General features: G+C 42.9%; 2 protein-coding genes across 2 annotated transcripts in view; both read left to right on the top strand.

Moving 5' to 3' along the window:
- The first annotated feature begins 1,434 nt into the window (after positions 1-1,434).
- tmem51b (transmembrane protein 51b) lies at positions 1,435-7,059 on the top strand. The gene is made up of 3 exons (XM_019892534.1): positions 1,435-1,685; positions 3,169-3,601; positions 5,821-7,059. The coding sequence occupies exons 2-3, from the start codon at positions 3,183-3,185 to the stop codon at positions 6,248-6,250; spliced, it is 849 nt and encodes a 282-aa protein (XP_019748093.1). The 5' UTR covers positions 1,435-1,685; positions 3,169-3,182; the 3' UTR covers positions 6,251-7,059.
- Positions 7,060-9,113: 2,054 nt separating this feature from the next.
- Positions 9,114-21,240, top strand: part of skib (v-ski avian sarcoma viral oncogene homolog b) — a 53,868-nt gene continuing 41,741 nt past the window's right edge. The window contains exon 1 of the mRNA XM_019892523.1: positions 9,114-10,491. Coding sequence (XP_019748082.1) covers positions 9,550-10,491 — 942 coding nt within the window. The 5' untranslated portion in view covers positions 9,114-9,549. The remainder of the gene's footprint in view (positions 10,492-21,240) is intronic.

Here is a 21,240-nt window from a genome sequence, read left to right as displayed (position 1 = left end):
CATATATTTTTTTGATTCACTGCCAAACAAATCTAGGGTGTTTCATCCTGTTTCCCACACCAAATTCTGCTTGGACAGATATTGAACACCTACCATGAAGGTTCTGCGCAATAAGAAAACTAAAGTAACAGCTAATTTTGTACCATCAGTGTGATTTGTTGTCTGTCTACTGTATATAGATTGAGTACTCTGGGGTGTTTTCTCTCCATCTCTTGCCAAAAGTCTGTTGGAAAATTGCATTGAACACCCTAGAGGTCAAATGAATAAAATTAACTACCACACTTTTTTCTACGGACTGCGTTATCTTTAGAAAAGGAGGCAAAAATATGACTACTATCTGCTGTTTTATGTTAAAACACCCACTTCAGGTGGTTCAAAGAGTAAAAAAAAAAAACAGGCTCGGCCGCCTCTTTGTGGGCGTCTCCATGCATGTTTTTGAAGCAAGACGAGTTCTTACCTGCATAGAGACACCAAACACTTGAAGGAATTTGCTCACGTGGTTTTTCAAACATGAAGCTCTCATTCAGTTTCATTAAAATGTGATCAAAAATGTGGATGCTTTTCTTGAGGGCTCCCCGTATACAGGCCCAAAATGTGTTTAGTATGAGCAGAAGAGCTTGCACTCGCACACAAAATCTCCATTCACTATTCATGTTGATGTCAGCGAATGATGATCGAATGGATCTTGCACTCTTCCAAAAAAACATGTCATCGTCCAGCCAGCGAATAAAAAATCTAATATGATCAAATTGGTAAATGGAGTGCAATTATATTAGTGCCTCATCTCTGATACGATCTCCAAAGTGCTTTCATAGTCACTTGTTTGAAAGCATGGCTTTTGCCTACAACGGCGTGCTGACATAGCTGTGACAATCAATGGAAATGTTTTCCTATTTAGTTGAAAATAGTTTACTTGAACCCTCGCCGTACCCTGACCAACAACAGAACCCAGGGTGTTGTTTTTTTTTTTTAATTCTCCTAACCGTTGTGTCGTGACCTCTTTGCTAAGCTGGCTGGGTAGTTTGCCACCCTTCGGTACAAACACGCATACCCGCTGCCTTCGTTTGATGCGAGGATTGCATGAGAGGCCGTATTTAGATATCTTTACAGTTCATTTAATGCTCATTAGCTGACTAACTACGCAGCATGGTTTCCAACTGGTTAGCACGTCCGCCTCACAGTGCAGAGGTGTAGGGTTCAATTCCGACTCCGGCCTTCCTGGATGGAGTTTGCATGTTCTCCCTATGTGTGCCTGGGTTTTTATCGGGTACTTTTTTGTCGGTGTCCACCCCCATTTCAAAAAATGCATGTCAGTTTAATGAAACGGGGGGAAAAAATGGCAATTTTTTTTTTCTTCAGAAGTAAAAAAATAACGATGGCAGAGCCTCAACCCATTTTGTTAAGAACATTGAGCGGCGCTAGGACCTCGCGGCTCACTGCACTTTCAGAGGCGCGCTCCTTCCAGCCGAGCAGGAAGGAAGGGGGGAGGTTTGCCACTAACGAAGCCGCTGGTAGTTTGGACCAAAGTTACATTCAACCCAATAAAAGTGAAGGACTACCGCACAGTCGCTGCTTTTAAATACTACGTTTGAAATTCCGGACAGGCCTCTTTTATTTGGACTCGTATTTTTGTTCGTTTCGATGTGCGCGTGAGCTGGGCGTACACACCTGTGTGTGTGACTCAGGTAAGGTAAGTCACCCATTAAGGAAGTCAATGGTTTTGTTCAATTTACCATGGCCAAGGGGATGGTCATTAACTTATCGTTTTAGTTACGTGTCCCCATGTGGTTTGTAATAAAGACGAAGATTAACGGGGCTTAAAAGTGGCAACTATTAAATGGAGGTTCCCCCTCCTTTGTGCTAAGCTGAAGGACGCTGAAGTTGAGCTAGGCTCACTATTGAGCAGGAACCTGTGACAGATACAGCGGGAACTGCAGCCCACTATGTGGCGAGGTTAATGATTGACATGACATGTAATAATGAGAGATGAGAAGACGCTGTAATCATATCACGGTTGTAGTGAGCAAAAAAGATCACGGTTCTCATGCTATTGCGACATGGCTCAGAAAAATCTCTTTCCTCATGGAGGTGGCACAATTAAGTCAAAGCATGAGCTACGCTTGCACCTATGAGGGCCAATGTGTACATGTTACCAGAAATATTATTAAAATACAACAATAATACCTTTTATGAGCAAAAATAAACAAAATGTTGCGATCAAAAATTACAAATATATAAAATACATGTTAGGTAAAATATAGTACTGGTATGCAAACTTATCAAATGAAGGGTACAAAAATATTAGGTGAAGATACTGAAAAATTCGAGAAAAAATATTAAACGGGAAAAAGATTTATTAGAAAAAATGGAACTTGTTAGATGAAAAATACACAAAAGAGGAAGACAGAAAATATGTATTTGTGGGATCACACATGACAACTACAGAAATCTAAAAAAAGGAAATAGAGATATTAGGGGGAAAACTGAGAAATCTGACAAATATTAGAGAGACTACAATGTAAAAGCAAAGCAGTAGATGGAAAAAATTAGCGCAAATGTTACAAAAAATATGACAAATTCAAACTTACAAATTATTAGGGGATTAATTTAAATAACAGAAATATGAGCAAAAATAAAAAAAACTGAAATACATAAATAAATACAAAATGTTGGACAAACATGCACACTGAATAATACTGAAACATTAGGAATAAATTCAGTAATATTAAATGAAAATACAGAAATATTAGAAATAATACAAAGGCAGTGGCAAAAAATATACATAAATATGTTAGATTTAAAATACACAAATACAGCGGAGATCAAGATCGGGACCGCCCACAAAAATCCGCTTCTAAAATATCTGTGTGTACACTGTATACAATACAAATATGTGTGAAATGCAAGAAATACAAATAAAAAATATATATCATGACTTAATTTATTGTTTTTTTCCTCAATCAGTAGTTTCCAGGATTTGGGGTGCTGCACTATTTCTCTTAGACAGAAGGAGGCAACCTTGTCTCGTACTCGTTTTAACTGACTCCAAAATGGATGTAATCCTTTAGTTAAGTCCCCTGACAAGTATAAGTTCAGTTGTTATTTTTTTAGGATCCCTAAGCCTGCTAACCCATGAACCCTCTGTAGTAACCTTGGTGTTTGTTGCAGTGTGTCCTGCAGGGATGTGTTCGAGTCGAGGCATTTGCAACAGCGGCGAGCAACCCGCGAACCGGTCTTCCCGCTCTGAGAGCACCGGTTCGGGGGCTCACTATGCCCTGTGCGCCCTGGGAGTGGGCCTCATCGCTCTGGGGGTGGTCATGATCGTATGGACGGTGATCCCCATGGACGGGGAGGTGTCGGGCGGCTCCACCAACTCGTCCAGCAACTCCACCGCAGACAACGACAACGAGGACAGCGAACAAGGGCAGCTCTCCAAGTCGTCGTCGGTCGCCATGGTGCTGGTGGGCGTCGGCCTCGCCCTGCTGCTCCTCTCCATTTGCCTCGGCGTTCGGAGCAAGCGTAGAGCCAATAACAGCAGCGAGCAAACAGAGGCGCCAATGGCATCGACCTTCATGGACCATACGGCAGGCGAGCAATCAGAGTGAGTATGGTGCTCTTCAGAACAGTTTGAACGTTTCACCCTTTATTATACATCCATATGTGTCGTATTTTTCCGTCATCCTAGCCAATATGCACCGCTGACACAAACAACATGGCTACAAAAGCAGTAATTTTTGCCAAATTAGCAATGGAGTTATTAAATTTAGCAACTTTTCTGACCACTCTGGCGACTAATTTGTTTCCCCAAAAATGACTGGCAAATGTAATTTGCGACAAGAAACAGATAACAGCAGTGGATACCCGCACATTGTTTTGTGTATGGCCAGAAAGGAGCCCTGCAGATGGCAATCGCAAGTCAGTTGCGCCGAACCTTACCCAAGACCTGGTGTCCAACAGTCCGTTGGGCCACCAGTCACCATATTGGCGCTGTCGAGTGAAACCTCGTTTGTCCAAATCTGCTCAATTTCATATTCCTCCACAAATTGGCACGGCTGTATTGGTCTTTCCATACTTTGTTGTTTTTATGCATTATAAACAAATAGAAAGCATTGAAAAAAAGCTAGGTCGCAAGAACTCACAGCAAATGTCTCACAGATAAAAGCAAGTGGCTAGTAGGAGCATTTTTTTTAAAAATCGATGAATCGAATCGAGTTTCCTTTTCATAGCCCGATATTGGCTATGATCCTTTTAGTACATCTTTTTCCCCATAAATTCATGTGATTTCTTGGGTCGCACGAGATCTCATCACCATGCAAGAGCTGCGTATCAAAACACTGAAATCAGCGCCAACAAGCCTGAAGGCAGATGTCTGGAAGTGTTTGGGTTTTAAAAAAAACACCAAGGCAGCGATGAACTGCAACTTTGTGAGCCACTCGCGGGAATGTGAATGTCACGAGTTTACAGTGTGTTTTGCCCACTTTATTTGGACAGCCTGTCCTGTGAATCCTTGTTGTCCAACCACAGCCTTTGGCCTGGCGCACATTTAGCAAAGTGGAGCAACGCGAGTGAACTGGCGCGCAGTGTTCTACAATTAGTTTTTATGAGGAGCCCACTGTCTCCAACTCGTGTCAAAAAAGTGAATTGTAGAGATTCTCTGTTGGCTAAATGACTCTGACAATGATGACAAAGTACAAACTGCCAAGAAATATCCAACCTCTACCCTTTATTTCTCAACAATTTCTTTTTTTGTTGTCCTGATAGGGACAGCGGTCAGGGCAAACAATTTCTTCTTTGACTGCCACACCATGTTATTTGTGGTTGAATAAACAAATAATACATGACAGCAGCGGTCCCCAACCTTTTTTGTCCCACGGACTGGTTTAATGTCGGACAATATTTTCAGAGACCGGCCTTTAAGGTGTGACGGAAAAATACAACAAAATAATATGATATGACCTGCATGAAAACTGTGGTATTTTCAAAACATAATAAACACGAATCATGACATGAGGAACCTCCTATCTGACCGCAACGCTTTCTGGTCGCTGTGGTAACGTTTCAACGTGCCTTCAAAATAAGATAAGCCGCAAATACAAAGTGCATGAAAAATACGACTCACCATCGCCGCATGTCATGCAGAGTGGGCTGAGTGCATGGGAATCTCCCGTTGAGATAAATCCATATTTTAAGTAGGACTCCTGATACTGTCTATTAAATGTAGCCTTCTTTTTCTTGAAAGTCATAGGCTCCTCTTCTGTCTCCTGCCTGGGTCTCTTCTCCTTCCAAAAGAAACTTCCCAAAGATGCATGGGTTGTTTTTTTTTTTGTTTTTTTTTTTTTTTTTACTCATTTTGCTAGCTCCCGGGTTTCATTTTAGCGGTAACCTATCACCTGACCGAGAAGTGCCGCCTTCACCTGCGTCAAGAGTGACATACTGTCGAGAGATGTAACAGAGGATCCGGTCATTTTTCAAAATAAAACATCTTTCAGAGTCCGAAATAAATAAAACGGAAGTAATGTACATTATTTATTCTTTCTGTGCGGCCCGGTACAAAATGACACCCGGGCCGGTCCGCGGCCCGGGTGTTGGGGACCACTGCATTACAGTATATGCAGCGCTTCAAAACATTGTTTCCCGATATGGAACTCGTTGGTTCACAGCTTCCCGTTGCAGCGAGTTGGTATACGTGCGAGGGTCAATTGGGTGTGTTGCCCACCATCATTTGTTCACAACTATCCAATTCAGTCGTGTTCGCCAGTGCCGCTGAGTGTTCGGCGGGCCTTCAAGGTGTCTGATGGCGTTTTTATTGATGATCCCCAGTGTTCCAGATCCAGCCGCATTCAATGTGCCAAGCTACGACGAGGTGGTCGGCAGCAGCGACTATCCTGTGCGTCAGAGCAACCTCCGCCAAAGCAACACCCACCTGCCATCCTACGAGGACATCATCGCAGCCGTGGAGAACGAGGACAGAGACCAGGCCACTGAGGACTCTCCCCTCAACAACCCCGCACCGCCGCCGACCGTGGCTGAGCAGCAAGCTGACGCAGCCCGGCAGCCCAGTCTGCCGGCGCGCAGCGGCAGCCGGGCCAGCCGCCTGCTGCGCCCCCTGCGGGTGAGGCGGATCAAGTCTGACAAGCTGCACCTGAAGGACTTTCGCATCCAAATCCGCAGCCCCACGCACAACCCGGTAACCATCGAGCCCATCACGCCGCCGCCGCAGTATGACAACAAGCCGCCGGAATTGGGCTGAACGTGATTATCTCTGGACTGATAACACTCCTGAGAAGCCCATGTTTTCCAATGTTGCTTCGAAAAAGTAGGTTAGATATGGCTGGGAGGAGGACAATCGCGAGACCATCCTCCTTGGCGAGGAAATATTCTCAGATGTCTTCTGTTCTGTTACCATACCTGGGCCTGTGTGAATTAGCGCAGTACCGCCTTGATTTAAGTCCAACGTGTAACATTTACTATGAGGACATAAGTGTGTGATTTCAAGGGCAAAAAGGAGGATTAGGTAGATGACGGGCATCACGTAAACAAGCTTTTGAGATTTGTGGTCTTAATGAAGAAGATGGACTGAGATGGGGGAATGTGCTTTTAAAGGCGTCTTAAAGTGGCTCCAGTTGAACATTTTCAAGTTGAACATCATCTTAACGGTGTTTCACAGCACTGGAACATTAAATGTAAATATTAGATGTGGTGCTGTAATAAGGTACGGTTTGCGTTCTTTTAAGCATTTTGTATCGTTAAAATAAATCTCCTTTCGGTTGCCAAGTGCTTTCAATTAGTCAGTTTAAAGCAGCTGTTTCAATGCAACGTTGGTGATGCCTCGTGTGATCTTTGTTGTGTTTTTTTTTTTTTTACTGCACTGGATTCTTCACTCTTTTTAGGTTGACCTCATTCATTTATGCCTTATTCGCTGGACTGCTGGCGGAAGAAGTAGCAGCAGTCCAGATTAAAGAAAACGAATTAGATATGCTACAAGTGTATTTATGTTCTCGAGTATCGCTGCCTTTTATGGTCTAATAATAAAATATACAGTTTCTGTAGTTGTTTTTACACTGCACACTGTTCCTTTGAGTGCATCAGGCTACAGGTATGATGTGGTACGTGCAGTCTGGTCCAAAATGCATTTGTTGATTTATAGCGCTCTCCTGTGGTCAGCAAAAGGAAAAGAAACGTGATAGGTGTAAAAAAAAAAAAAAAAAAACACGATGAGAATTGAGTCATGTTTCAAAATTTGTGGTCGTTATTGTGGGCATTCATCATACATAGGAAAAAATATCTACTTTAGTGATTTTAAAAAAGTTTTGTCTACATCTAATTACAAAATTACAGACACTGTAATCTTAACTTGAAGTTACTGTAATACAGTAACTTGTATCACCTGCCTTTTATGGTCTAATAATAAAATATACAGTTTCTGTAGTTGTTTTTACACTGCACACTGTTCCTTTGAGTGCATCAGGCTACAGGTATGATGTGGTACGTGCAGTCTGGTCCAAAATGCATTTGTTGATTTATAGCGCTCTCCTGTGGTCAGCAAAAGGAAAAGAAACATGTGATCGGTGTAAAAAAAACAAAAACGCGATGAGAATTGAAATGTTTCAAAATTTGTGGTCGTTATTGTGGTCATTCATCATATATAGGAAAAAATATATACTTTAGTGGTTTAAAAAAAAGAGTTTTGTCGACATCTAATTACAAAATTACAGACACTGTAATCTTACCTTGAAGTTACTGTAGTACAGTAACTTTTATCATGAGAATCAAGTTGTATCTTTAAGATAATCTTTCATTATGATGACAATACCAGTAAGTACTTGTAATACTAGTATTTTCAACATTAAAGTCATAAAAGCATGAAAATGAAGTTGTAGATTTTCAAGATTAAATATATATAAGATAATCTTTCATTATGATGACAATACCAGTAAATATTAGTAATACTTGTATTTTCAACATTAAAGTCAATCATGAAAATTAAATTGTAGGTTTTCAAGATTAAATATATGTTTACAGATTAAAATCAACATTACACTGAAGTATTTTTTAGTTATATTTCAAGATTAAAATCGAACTACTGTAAAAATGAAGACATTTTTTTTTCTGTCGTATAATTCCAAGATAATTTATATTTCTAGATTGTGAGAGTAAATAATGATGGTCAAATATTTTTGATGAAAAAAAAGCTCACCCAACTTTGGGGAAGAAAAAGTGTTTTTTTTCGGAATTGATTTTTCATTTTCAAGATGAATTCAATTTACTTACATAAACCCCAAAAAAATATTCCCACCAAAACTAAAAAAAAACTGAAAATTTTAAAAAAAATATTCACAAAAACTTCCTAAAACGTATATATTATAATTTATACTTACACAAATATCAACATGTCTTGATTTTATGATAAATATGATTAACTGCAATTTAATGAACTGAAATTTAACTTCTGTTTTATTGTAAAGGAGCGAATCTGCCGTGCTCTCAACATTTTGAATCATTTTCTCAAGATAATTTATATTTCTAGATTGTGAGAGTAAATGACAATGATGGTCAAATATTTTTGATGGAAAAAAAGCTAACCCAACTTTGGGGAAGAAAAAGTGTTTTTTTTAATTGATTTTTCATTTTCAAGGTGAATTCAATTTACTTACATAAACCAAAAAAAATATTCCCACCAAAACTAAAAAAAAACTCTGAAAATTGAAAAAAAACCATTCACAAAAACTTCCTAAAACGTATATATTATAATTTATACTTACACAAATATCAACATGTCTTGATTTTATGATAAATATGATTAACTGCAATTTAATGAACTGAAATTTAACTTCTGTTTTATTGTTTAGGAGCGAATCTTCCGGGCTCTCAACATTTTGAATCATTTTCCTCCCTTATACAACATATTTCCCCTCGACGCTCCACCCCTCGCCTCACTTCGGAAGGATTTTTTTTTTCTTAGTTGGTGTGCAGCTGCCATGTAGCAGTGGGAGTCACAGCTGTCTGCGGGAAGAGCCAAAGCCCGGGGAGTCAGTCACATTCCTGGCTGGGATTCAATGACTGAAGCAGACACAAACAAACAGAGAGAGGGAGGGAGTTAGAGAGAGAGAGAGAGAGAGAGAGAGAGAGAGAGAGAGAGAGAGAGCGGGCGCGCGAAGAGAGAGAGACTGACTTGGTTGCACATTTGAGGCGCACATAGGAGTGCGTAAAACGGCTGTGGGGCGCGTAAGAAACAACACTCGTGATTGTATGCTGAGTTTTCTTTTGGGGATTTTTTTCCGACTGCGGGAAGCTGTTTTATTAAAAGGGAGAGCGAAAGAGAGGGATAGGGCAAGCCATTTGAGTCCTCTTTTTTTTTTTTTTGAATGGGCCGCACCGGGAAGGAAAGCTGCTCCTTGTCCGGGGGAAGCTGTCTGACTGGCGGCGTGGAAATGCTCAGCTCGGACGAAGAGTGAACGAGACGCCTTGAAACGAGTAAAGCGATTCTTTTCCCAAAGTTTTTAGCCTTTGTTATTCACACACATCCCAAAAAAAAGAAAGAAGAAAAAGATGGAGGTTAGCAGCTTCCAGCCTCACCCTGGACTTCAGCAAACTCTGAAGCAGTTCCATCTGAGCTCCATGCGCTCCCTCAGCGGACCGGCGGCGTTCTCCGCCCGGTGGCACCACCAGGAGTCTCTGTTCAAGGACGCCAAAGCCGAGATGGTGCTAAGCCTGCCGGCCCACACTCCCCCGGTCATGTCCGGGCCGCTCTTCATCCCGTCGGACCGCTCCACGGAGCGCTGCGAGACACTCCTGGAGCGCGAACCCATCTCTTGCTTCGTGGTGGGCGGCGAGAAGCGCCTGTGCCTACCGCAGATTCTCAACAGCGTGCTACGGGACTTTTCCCTGCAGCAGATCAACTCGGTGTGCGACGATTTGCACATTTATTGCTCGCGTTGCACTGCCGACCAGCTGGAGATCCTCAAGGTGGTGGGCATCCTGCCCTTCTCGGCGCCCTCCTGCGGCCTCATCACGCAGACGGACGCCGAGCGCCTGTGCAACGCGCTCATCTACGGCGGGTCGTACCCGCCGCGCCGCGGCGGAGGAAGCAAGGAGCGCGGCGGCGGCGGAGGAGGAGGAGGCGGCGGCGGCGGAGGCGGCGTCCTTCTGGAGCTGGAGCGCACCGAGGCCAGCTTCCGGGTATACCACGAGTGCTTCGGCCGATGCAAGGGCTTGTTTGTGCCGGAGCTCTACTCTGGCCCCGGAGCCGCCTGCGTGCAGTGCCTCGATTGCAGGCTCATGTTCCCGCCGCGGAAGTTCGTGGTGCACAGCCACAAGCGGCTGGAGAACCGGACCGTGCACTGGGGCTTCGACTCGGCCAACTGGAGGGCCTACGTGCTCCTGGACCCGGACTACAGCGGCAAAGAGGAGAAGGCGAACCTGGAGAGGCTGCTCAGGGACTTAAAGGGGAAATATGACTTGAGCGGCAAGATGGCCAGGAAGTCGTGCAGAGTAAGTGGAGTTTGATTGAGTTGCTTTTGAGAAATGCATTCATATTGGACTTGTCAACTTTGTGCACATCGCGCTTCGACTGTATGGCAGTGGTTTTCAAACTTTTGACAGGGACTTTTACTTACTGTCACTCAAAGTAGTACCAACATGTCCAATATTGAAATATAGCGACGAGACCAGTGTTTTGTTCGTTAAAATCTGTAGGCTATGTTCACACTGCAGCTCAATTCAGATTTATTTTGCCCATATGTCACACGTATCAGATTTTTTTTTCATGCTGGGTGAACAGTACAATTCGGATTTGTTTCAAATCCACCCCGTGTTATTGTAAGCCACTGTGACATTAAGCACAATTTGAAAATGAACACTGCACTCAAATATAAGAAACCTTAAAATGCTCCAATCAAAATGTCTGGAACATAAAAGTAACATCATTTCTAAATAAATATTTAATCAAAAACATTTCTTAAAGATGAAATGCCAATGTATTGAACTACAAAGTTAAATACAACCGAACTGCACTTAGGCAGTGATGAGAATCACTGGTATGCAGCATTTCCTCTCAGGGCCATGCCAAATATTTTTGCTCTTTTTTTTTTTTATTTTTTATGATGGATTATGATGATCTGCTTTGGCTTGACTTGGGTGCATGCCGCGTAGGTTCAGTCCCCACTGACCGTGGAAATGGTTGTCAGTCTCTATATGCGCACTGCGACTGACTGACGTCCAGTTCAGGTTGTAGTCTGGGATAGCATACTTATATGGAGAAGCGCTATTGAAAATGGATGGATGGGATGAGTGGATACTACGCACATACGAGTACATGTGCCTCACACTTAAGAGTTTTTGGGTTTGAATCTCCCCAGTATGGTTTTTGCATTTTTCTTCTCCAGTTACTGCAGCTTCTTCCCACATTCCAAAAACATGTATGTTTCATCTAACCTGCGTTCACTGAATACGCTATAATTTGCCTGAGGTATTAATGGTTGTTTGGCGATATGTGCCCTGCGCATAAAAAAATGGATGGATGAGCATTTCTGTGTTTCATGTTTGGGGTGGGCAGCACAGTGAAACAGTGTTTAGCTTGCTGGTCTTGCGTGGGTGTTACACAACATGCAAACATGTTATATTACAAGCAAAATTTGAAGACTCTGAATTTGTTTAATGGTTGATTGACTAAATGGGCCCAGTAATTGATTGGCGACCACACCTGGGTGAACCCCACCTCTCTCTGCAAAAGTCACTATGAGAACAATCACCACAGAAAGTTACTTGTATTTCATTGATTGTTGACCGGTCTAGGTTGTAGGCCATTTCGCTTGTCAAAGAGTCATCTTGGATAGGTTCCAGCTCACAACAGCAACCCAAATGAGGGCACACGCTATAGATAATGGATGGATGGAAAGTGGGCTTTTTATAACAGTTCCTCTGAGATTTTATTTTTAGAATTGTAGTTGGTGGCGGGACACCCCCTGCACTCATGCAGGTATTTGATTGTGTCAATGCTGGAAGTATTCACACGTTTTTCTACTGTACACCATTTAGCTTTCTTACATTTCATTCTCCTCACTAGTTTGAAATGCTCCCCCTTCCAGATTTCACCTTCTCACCATTCCAACTTCAACAGATTCCAAAAATACATGTCATTCCAACAATTCACAGTTTTCCCGCAGTTCCACATTTTCACCCCCAAATACCCACCCAATTCAGGGTGGCCCGGTAGTTGGCGCTTCGACCTCACAGTGCAGAGGTTGTGGGTTCGATTCTAGCTCTGGCTTTCCTGTGTGGAGTTTGCATGTTCTCCCCGGGCCTGCATGGGTTTTCTCCGGGTAGTCCGGTTTCCTCCCACATTCCAAAAACATGCATGGCAGGCTGCTTGAACACTCTAATTTGTCCCTAGGTGTGATTGTGGGCGTATGATGGTTGTTTGTCTCTTTATGTGACTGGCTGGCGGCCAGTTCAAGGTGTCGTCTGCGTTCCACCCGAAGTGAGCTGGGATAGGCTCAAGCAACTCCCCGCAACCCTGTTCAAGATAAGCAGTGTTGAAAATGGATGGATAATTTCAATCATTCCACATCATTCGATATACAGTATATTAATATAATTGCATGTCATTCAAGATCCTTCTGCATTTTTCATTGACATATTGCACAATTTTTACAAGTACCATTCCATATCATTCCACATTTTCACGAACATTTTCCACATTTTACACCAAAATCAGTCCGCTTCCTTCCATAACTTCCAATGTCATTCCATATCTTTCCACGTGATTCAATTTCAATATCATTCCACTTTTTTTCATTCACCATTTCAGCATTCACATGCAAGTTCTCCAGAAATTGCATCTTCACGCTGCTTTTGGCATTGTCACTGTTCCTAATTATTTGGGGATTTCACAACACAAGAGACTCCAAATATGTAACAAATATGTTTGCATCATACAACACCCCTACTCTGCGCGAAGATAAATGGAAATGTGATGGATTTTAGGCAGATTTCGGAGGAGGGGGGTGGAGAAAGGCTATTTTAAGGTGGTGATGGGGTTAAAAGTTTAATGAGGTTGGGGATATGGATATATCTGTGTGAGTGTGTGCGTTTGAGGGTAGCCACGGCGGGATAAGCTGCGCGTGGGTGGGTGTGGGTGTCATCGTGATGGCGTCCTGAGTGGGTCAGCGTGGACAAAAGAGCATAGAAGATGGGGGTGGTTGGTGTAAGGGGGGGCTGGCTGACTGGCTGCGTGTCTCGGTCACACAGCAGCTGCTGTGTGGGACTCGCAAATGAGTGGACATCTCTGTGGGCATCGCCGCGGTCTGAGCGCCAGCCAGAAGATGTGTCATCACAGGGGAACCTTTCGCACAAAAACTGAACAAAGTTGCACAAAAGGGGGGGGGGGGGAAACAATGGCTATGGTTAAGAAGTATTAGACTTACAGTTTTTACATTTATACCATATCAGTTTTATCCGTTGAAATGAATGGAAATGCCGTTGAATCCATTTGCGGCAGGAAAAGAACAGCCCTCAAAATATGTGACATGTTTTACAATTAGATACAAACTCTTGACAAGTGCTGTACTGTATAAAACCCAAAAGAGGATATGCAACATTTCTTTCACTTCACTACTGCTGAATCTAATTTTCACTATTTGTTTTTCAAAATGTTCATATGTTCAGATGATTTCATGATTTCATTCAGCAGATATTATCCACTTCTTTTTTCTTACAACCCGCGGTCAGAAACAAGAAATTCGGCAAAAAAAAAAAAAAAGAAAAGAAATTCTGAGCACAAAACAAAACCGCTACTCCTACCTGTACTTTCACTGCGAGGTAATTAATGTGAACTGATGGTGGCCGGATGTTGTGAAGTTTGCTGCCACCATCTAATGCCGGATTATCTGCAACCTTTTTGTTTGTCGAATTTTGGCTCGCAGCACAAAGCGGTTTCAGAGATTAATAGGGTTGTATTCTTTCAAATGAGCTAGCCAGCTAAGTGTTTAAACGGCTGTAGTCTTCCACGGGAATTGACAAAATGCCTGTAGCAGCCCCCTTAGGCAGCAAGCAACTGTAGTTGGGCACTGAATGACTTTTGCGCTCTCATGGTTGCTGCTAAATAGTGAGAGCCTACTTCTTAGCAACATAGCCTCATTTATATGAATGATGATCATGAATCAATCAGAAAAAAAAATGCAATTGGAAAGTGTAGTGACCTAAAAAAAAAAAAAACACTCTAAAGCAACCTAAGTTTCCGAAATGTAGACATAGCCTCAAGCTAAATTGGTCTGTCAGCTGGACCTCACTCCATTTGTTTAAATTTGGTTGGGAACAGTATAAGTGGAGCGGAAATACTTACAATGATAATACTTGTGGTTTCCTACCTTGTCTGAATTACACACCAACCCATTAAGGTCGTAAAAACAAACTAGTCGGGCCTGAGTTAGCCTGCTGCCAAATAGTGAAATCCAATTTGTTCTGTTTCACTTTCCATGGCAGATAGTTTTGGCAACAAAAAACTAGTTGGGCCTGAGAAAGCCTGTTTACTTACTGTCTCAATTTGTATGACAGGTTGTTTACTCACGAAAAACTAGTCAGGCTTGATTTTAGTCAATTAGTTAGCCAACTGCTGCTTTCTTCCAAGCACTAAAATCAAACCTGTCATTTCACCAATAGTAATGACAAACATTCTCATACATTTTACTTTTTGGATGGGTTTGGAGCAGTAACTGCTTTGGATTATTGGCAGTCCCATTCATCCCAATTGGGAAAGATGAGTTGCGACTTGCGAGTAACTGAAGCCTGCTCACGGAACAAATTAATCTCTTATCTCAAGGAATCACTCCAGCAGTTAATGCAAAGCACGTGATTGACAAAATTGTCCCAAACCACATCATGATGTTTCACATGTATTATTATTTGTTATCTTAAAAAAAAAAAAAAAAAAAGTCAATGCTGTGCAGTCAGCCTTTGACAGTGTGTGTTTCATACACATGACGGAGCGATAGGTGTGGGGGTGGGTGGGCGATGCGCATTGGCCGTGGTTCACTGTCAGTCGTGTCCCACTTAGCAGACAGGCCGTGCTCCTTGGGGAGCTGCACACCAGCGCTGCTGCCATACATCAGCCTGACAGGCCAAGCTGCTCAAAGGCCAGACGGTGGCTCGCACATCAAGCTTAAGCGGGCCAAATACAAAAAGAGTCCACGTTATCGGCCGGCCTCAGACTCCCTTGCGTGTCACGCAGCTTTATTAATAAGAGCCGCAACTCGCCTGTCCGCAGTCGGGATTGTGGATGGTGGGAGGTGCCATCGATCAATGCAAATTCACTCATTTTAGCACTTCTTTATAGATATCGATATATATTAGGGTTGTGCCACCCCTGCCCCCCAAAAGTTAATTCAATACGTATCTTGCGCCATTTCAAGTCCCTCAATGCAAACAATCAAGGATACGTCCACTGTATGTCGTCGCGACGTCGTGAAGCAGCGGAAACGTAACTTCAAGGATGCTGAGGAGGACTGAGCAGTAGGTTATCTAATGAATTCAATCAAGCCGAGTAGTTTTTGTTGTCTAAACGGGGCTGCCATAAAATTGAAACAGAACAGGAATGTTGTGTCGTCGCTATGTCTTTAAGTCTAATTCACAGCTTGAGAACAAGCAGCAAACTCGGTGCAACTAATTCAAACCCGACTAGCTGACAACAGAATGTAAGCATGCTATTATGTTAGCGTGTTGAAGTAATAGATTGGATTTTACGACTTGAAACGAAGTAGTAGTGGGTACATTCATTCACAAATGAAGCCCTTATTAGTCTAAATGGCATGCCATAAAAATTTACTATCACTGTGTCATGAAGTATTACAAACAAGATGGCACTAGCAAATTTCTGTGGGCGCCAATATTTCAGGTCTGGCTGGTTTGAAATGTCCTGCTATTCAAACCCAAACAATTTGGAACCCATAATAGAGTGAAGTTGCGTTTGGTTGAACCATTTTAAGAGACATATTGCACCCTTCCGTGTAAATACAACAGCTGCACACGTGGCTGGCAATGTCTAGTTTGCTGCCTTGATGGGCTGTTTTATAAATCCACGGGTCAGAAACCACAAGAGACCAGAAATGATTGCCTAAACATTTAAATCAACCACATTGTTATGTTGCCATTACATCTTGATGCAAATGCATTTTTGATTTTTGGTAACAACCAAAAATAATTCAGGCCCGATTATTTTTTTGCTGCCAAACATTGTACAATAGAAATTGAGAATATAAACGTGATGTCACTGCTACATCTTGAAGTAATGAAAAGGAATTGGATTTCACTACAACTGGGCAATACTCATTCAGGTCCAATTTGTTTCCTGCCTAAATGGGCTGCTGTAGGGAATCCAAACGAATTGCAGAAAGCCCGACATAACTCCCATGGAACTGAGTATAACTTTGATTGAGAGTTTTGGGGGATGTGCGTGGGAGTCGCGCGAAGCGCTGAGTCATTGTGTCCGTTCTGCATCGCGTCCGACGTTTCGAACGCTCCGGCGAGAACAGCGGCTGCAGGCCAAGCCTTGACCTGTTGTCAAAGGGCCATGACCCTCGACCTTTCCCAAAGACGCCGACACACCCACTCTGCCCCACCCCCACCCCCACCCCACCCCAACCGGCCAATCACAGCTCAGTCCGCTGGCCAGATGGTCGTTTGATAAAGAGAGCAAGGAGCGATCCAGTGACATGAGGATTTAGTGATTTTTCATTAACTTTGACTTCAGTCAAAAATATAAAATATGAATATCGCTCCAATGGGTCAAATACTCTGTAATTTTTTCCCCCCTCCAAACGCTAACGTAGTCTCATCTTCATTAAAAGCTCGAAAAACGAGGGATTGGATTTGAACGTTTTCTGGAGCAGTTTTGAGTCGAAAGCATTAAAATTTGTGCAGGAGGGCATACGTTAGTCCCTTCTTCGATGGCGCGACTATTAAAGTCATTCAGCTGAGGCCAATTTATGCCATTTTTCATCCCATTGTTCCTTTCAGTGGGAGAAATTAGCCTCAAACGTGGCGCGAACCAATCAAGTGAACGTCAAGGGCTTGTGCTTCCACTTAACTGGCTTGATGAAAGTTATTGAATTCAGGAAAAATAGTAGCTGTCTCCTACAACATTAACTTCCATGTTTGGGGATGTGTAACTAACAAAATACAATCCAGTGGAACCGAATGATGAACAATATTACTGTTTCCAACCCAAAATAATAATATTCTACTACTTCTTGCACGTTAAGAAGGCTTACGGATAAAATTCAATCCCGTGGAGCTGTTTGATGAATATTATGTAAAGTCGTTTACTTTTTTTTTTTTTTTTTTTTTTTTTTACATCGAACAAAGAGCTGTAGCATCCAAGCACGTAAAAGAAACATCCATCCATTTTCTGATCCACTTTATCCTCACAAGGGTCACGGGGCGTGCTGCAGCCTATCCCAGCTGTCTTCGGGCAGTAGGCGGGGGACACCCTGAACTGGTTGCCAGCAACGTGAAAGAAACAGAGCCAAATTAAAATGACTTAAACAAACATACAGCCACATCTGACACTTTACGGAATAATCGGCTCCTCAAATGATGATATAGACCATGATGCAACAGAAAATGCATTCCATTTTCAGTATCATTTAAGTGACCTCAACAACATGTCCGTTCCTCCTCTGGGATGAAGTGGAAATGTCCAGTTTCAAAAGCCAGAAGCAGAGTACCAGACCTCAACTTTGCACACACTGATCTCTGGGCTCAATCTCGCTGGGCTAACAGGTTCAATGTGACATCTGGTTCAGGACAAAAAAATGATCTTTTAACAAAATGGAAGTTGATAACTTAGGTTTACACAAAACTTCATTTGACCAAGTGTGCTTATACCTTTTAAATAAAGTTCGTTAATGTCTCCAACATTGCATCTCAATTTATTTCTGTAACAAAACGTTACAAAAATACAGTAATGCTTTACGTCTTTGCTCGGGTTGGTTGGTTGTGTTTTGGATCTCCAGCGCGCTCGCATATTCACAAGAGCACGTAATGACGGGATGATCCGTTGGCGGGCAGATTAAAATGCGCTCTCAGGGCCGGCTCATTTCCATTCCCATCTGTCTGCTGACCTCTAGGAAGCCACAACATGACATCCTTGACGGGCCCGTCTCCTCGCCATCCGCCAAGTGGGCTTATTCTTGTATGTCCCTTCGAATTTTGCATCCATTGTGGCCTTCAGTCTTTTCTCTCGTCTTCATGCGACCCCCCCACTTACCCTGCCCGCCCACCCTTCCTCTTGTCCTCTGAGCTGCCCCCCACTAGAGACCGTCACCTTGTCGCCGCGGTGCATGCGAGCCAGCGTTTGGCCGTTGTGCGGGCGTCATGTCAGGGGCTCCCAGGGGTTGTGGCCTCCATTCTCCCAGGGGTGACCCCGTGTTAAGAGTGTCAGCTGGGGTTCCGTCATGGCTGATGTGGGCTAAAGATCTGCCGCCTCTTTTGTTCGAGGGCCGGCCTTTCATACGCTGTGAAGTGCGGGCTCTTTTCTCTTTTTGTTACAAGGTTCTTGTCTCTTTCGGGTGCAGTGCGAAGGGCTTCGTCACCTCCAGCCTCCCCCAGGGTGGGAAATGCGCATCTCCGCCTTCTTCTTATTGGTTGCTATTGGGGCTAAAAGTGGGGTCTGGATGTCTGATGGTGAGATAGCGATTACCTCAGCCATATATCATTTGTACTCGTACAAGTATTGTACTAAGAGATAAATAATGAATGAAATCAGATTTATTTTTACCACGTTTAAATATTATAAATATATACTGACAATATGTTCAAGTTCACAGGCATACATTCTTTGTTCCCTGCGAAAAAACGGCTTATATGACAGATGGAAATTGGTCACTTACTGTCCTGTCGCTGTGAAACTCTTCTTTGTTTTTGTCTATATGATTGGATTATACTGCCCCCTGATGGTCAAGCCGCAAACACCAGCGTTAGCTTTAATAAATTTAATTAGTCACCATGGACATATTATTTTGTATGTTAGATGCAATTCAATTATTTTATTAAGACATGTGGGTGCCATTTTCCACACATATTCCAAAAAAAGGTTGTTTTTTTGGGGTGGGGGGGAGATCTCGAATAGATTCATGGTATCGCCATTCATTCCATCCAGGAAGGAGTATTTACAAATAAATCCAATAAAATATAATTGCTTTAACAAGGCACAGGATCACTTTAAAAACAACTGTGCACACGCTGGCATGATTTAAAATGGGTTAGGTCATCATATTTATCATTTTTATTCTTTGTATCTATTTGTATTCCTTATTATTGTGAGCGATTTCTATTTATCCTCTTAATGCAAAAAGTTGCCAAGCAAGTAAGCTTTGTTGACCCAAAAACCATTGAGAACAGAGTCTCTTTTGCAACACAAGCCTATTTTTCTCGTGTTTTGGATAAAGTTATATGAAAGTGCCATGAAATCTTTTGTAAGACATCATTAAAAATGTCGAAGAGACTCCGTGTGTGTGTGCAGTGAGAGAATTGAGTGATTAGTGTTGATCAGTGTCGCCTGTTCTGTCAGCCACAGAACAGATGCCTGTATTGGGTTAGTCATCATCAATTTCTCCCCGATCGCCGCCCGATTTCCAGCTCTGTGATTAAGACTCAAGCCCATCTGCCGCAGAGACAGGAAATCTTGGTCTGCATCTGCTGTGGGTTGAGACGCTAAGCCGCTGCAGTCAAGGGGTGCGGTGAGTGGTGAGGCGGGTAGGAGTTTAAACTCCCTTAATCCCACCTAACTCCTGGAATGCTGAGAGCGAGTTGCACATCCAGACCTGCGCCATCTCTCGGTAACAAGAGACGGAACTCAAACGGACTTTACATGGTCGTCGAGGCTCATTCAAAGTCCGGGCCTATAAGCATCCCCTATGGAACGTGGTAATTAGAGCGTGCATCGAATGTAGTGCGGCAGCTCAGCACATACAGTACGGGGGATATGTTCCAGGGATGCCCGCAATATGCATTTCAATGTTGTATTCCTATTAAAACACACTTTTTGAACACAATTTAAATCTATTTGAATACAACCGAAAACATTTAGAAGCGTAAAATGTATAGAAAATATGTTGTATCTGTGTGTTGGATATGTGGACTAAGAGGAAGGGAGGCACGTAATTAGTTAGTCATTAACCTGCTGTACTGTTTTCATAGAGGAGAAAGAATAAAGGCCTGTGAGTCTTCTTATTCTATCTTTCTAAATGTGTTGCTCGATGGTTTGTTAGGGCCCGACCGATATGGATTTTTAAGGCTGAGGCTGATTCTAATAATTGTCAGAAAGAGAGAGAGAGAGATTTTTTTAAATAAATATATGATCTCTCTGTACTGTGGATTTTCACCTTTTGGGAGGGGGGAGATCTGGAATGTTACCCCTGCGGGGATTTCTGAACCGTGATCAATGAGCCAGTATTTACCCATATCCTTAATTTAAAACTGGAGGTTAAAAGCACCAACAAGAGGAGCTGTCTACATATGCATTCCATTTAAATGCTGCGCCCCCCCCCTAAAGCTCCACCAATGTTGGATCACATCGGAGCAGAAGCGAGCCCTGCTGGTGCCATATGACAAATCGGCATGCTGCTCCTACCTCCAATCCGCCCACTGACCACCTCCAAAGCTGGGCAAAGGAGGAGGATTAGCTCACGCAGCTAAAAGCAAACAGACTGCTCTGTGTTCAGACAGCTTTTGGTCCAAATCTTGTTTGTGCCTCCTGTTTTGATGGCTCCCATCACCAGCGGGGCCACGCTGCACTTCGTAACCAGTGCCAAGCGCTGTGTTTGCATGTGTTGTGTCTCTGTGGATTGGGGGAAATGTTTTGAGGGTTCCCTTTGCACGAATCCCCCTCTTATTTAGAATATGCTATTAAGTCCGCACCCCCCAACATGGGGTATGAAGAATTGCGGGCTTGTATATGTCGTCTATTTGCAATAGGGGTAGGGCTACATTTAAACCCGAAATTACAACTCTTGTTTGAAAACACTTTGAAGGTACATGTACACAGTACCTTGCTACATTTGGATTCTCCCCGTGGGATACATTGAGGTCATCTACTTCCATGAATTTCTTACGAATTAGCAAAGTCACACAAAATAAATTGTGTATAGCCTTGTAGAAACTCGGCTTACAAGAGCGCGGTTTCTGGAGAAAAAGTTTGATGTGCAGACTGGCTGTGTGTGTGTGTGTGTGTGTGTGTGTGTGTGT

Source organism: Hippocampus comes, unplaced genomic scaffold (genome assembly GCF_001891065.2).
Source record: "Hippocampus comes isolate QL1 unplaced genomic scaffold, H_comes_QL1_v1.1 scaffold137, whole genome shotgun sequence".
Taxonomy (NCBI): domain Eukaryota; kingdom Metazoa; phylum Chordata; class Actinopteri; order Syngnathiformes; family Syngnathidae; genus Hippocampus; species Hippocampus comes.
This window is presented reverse-complemented; position numbering and strand designations above follow the sequence as displayed.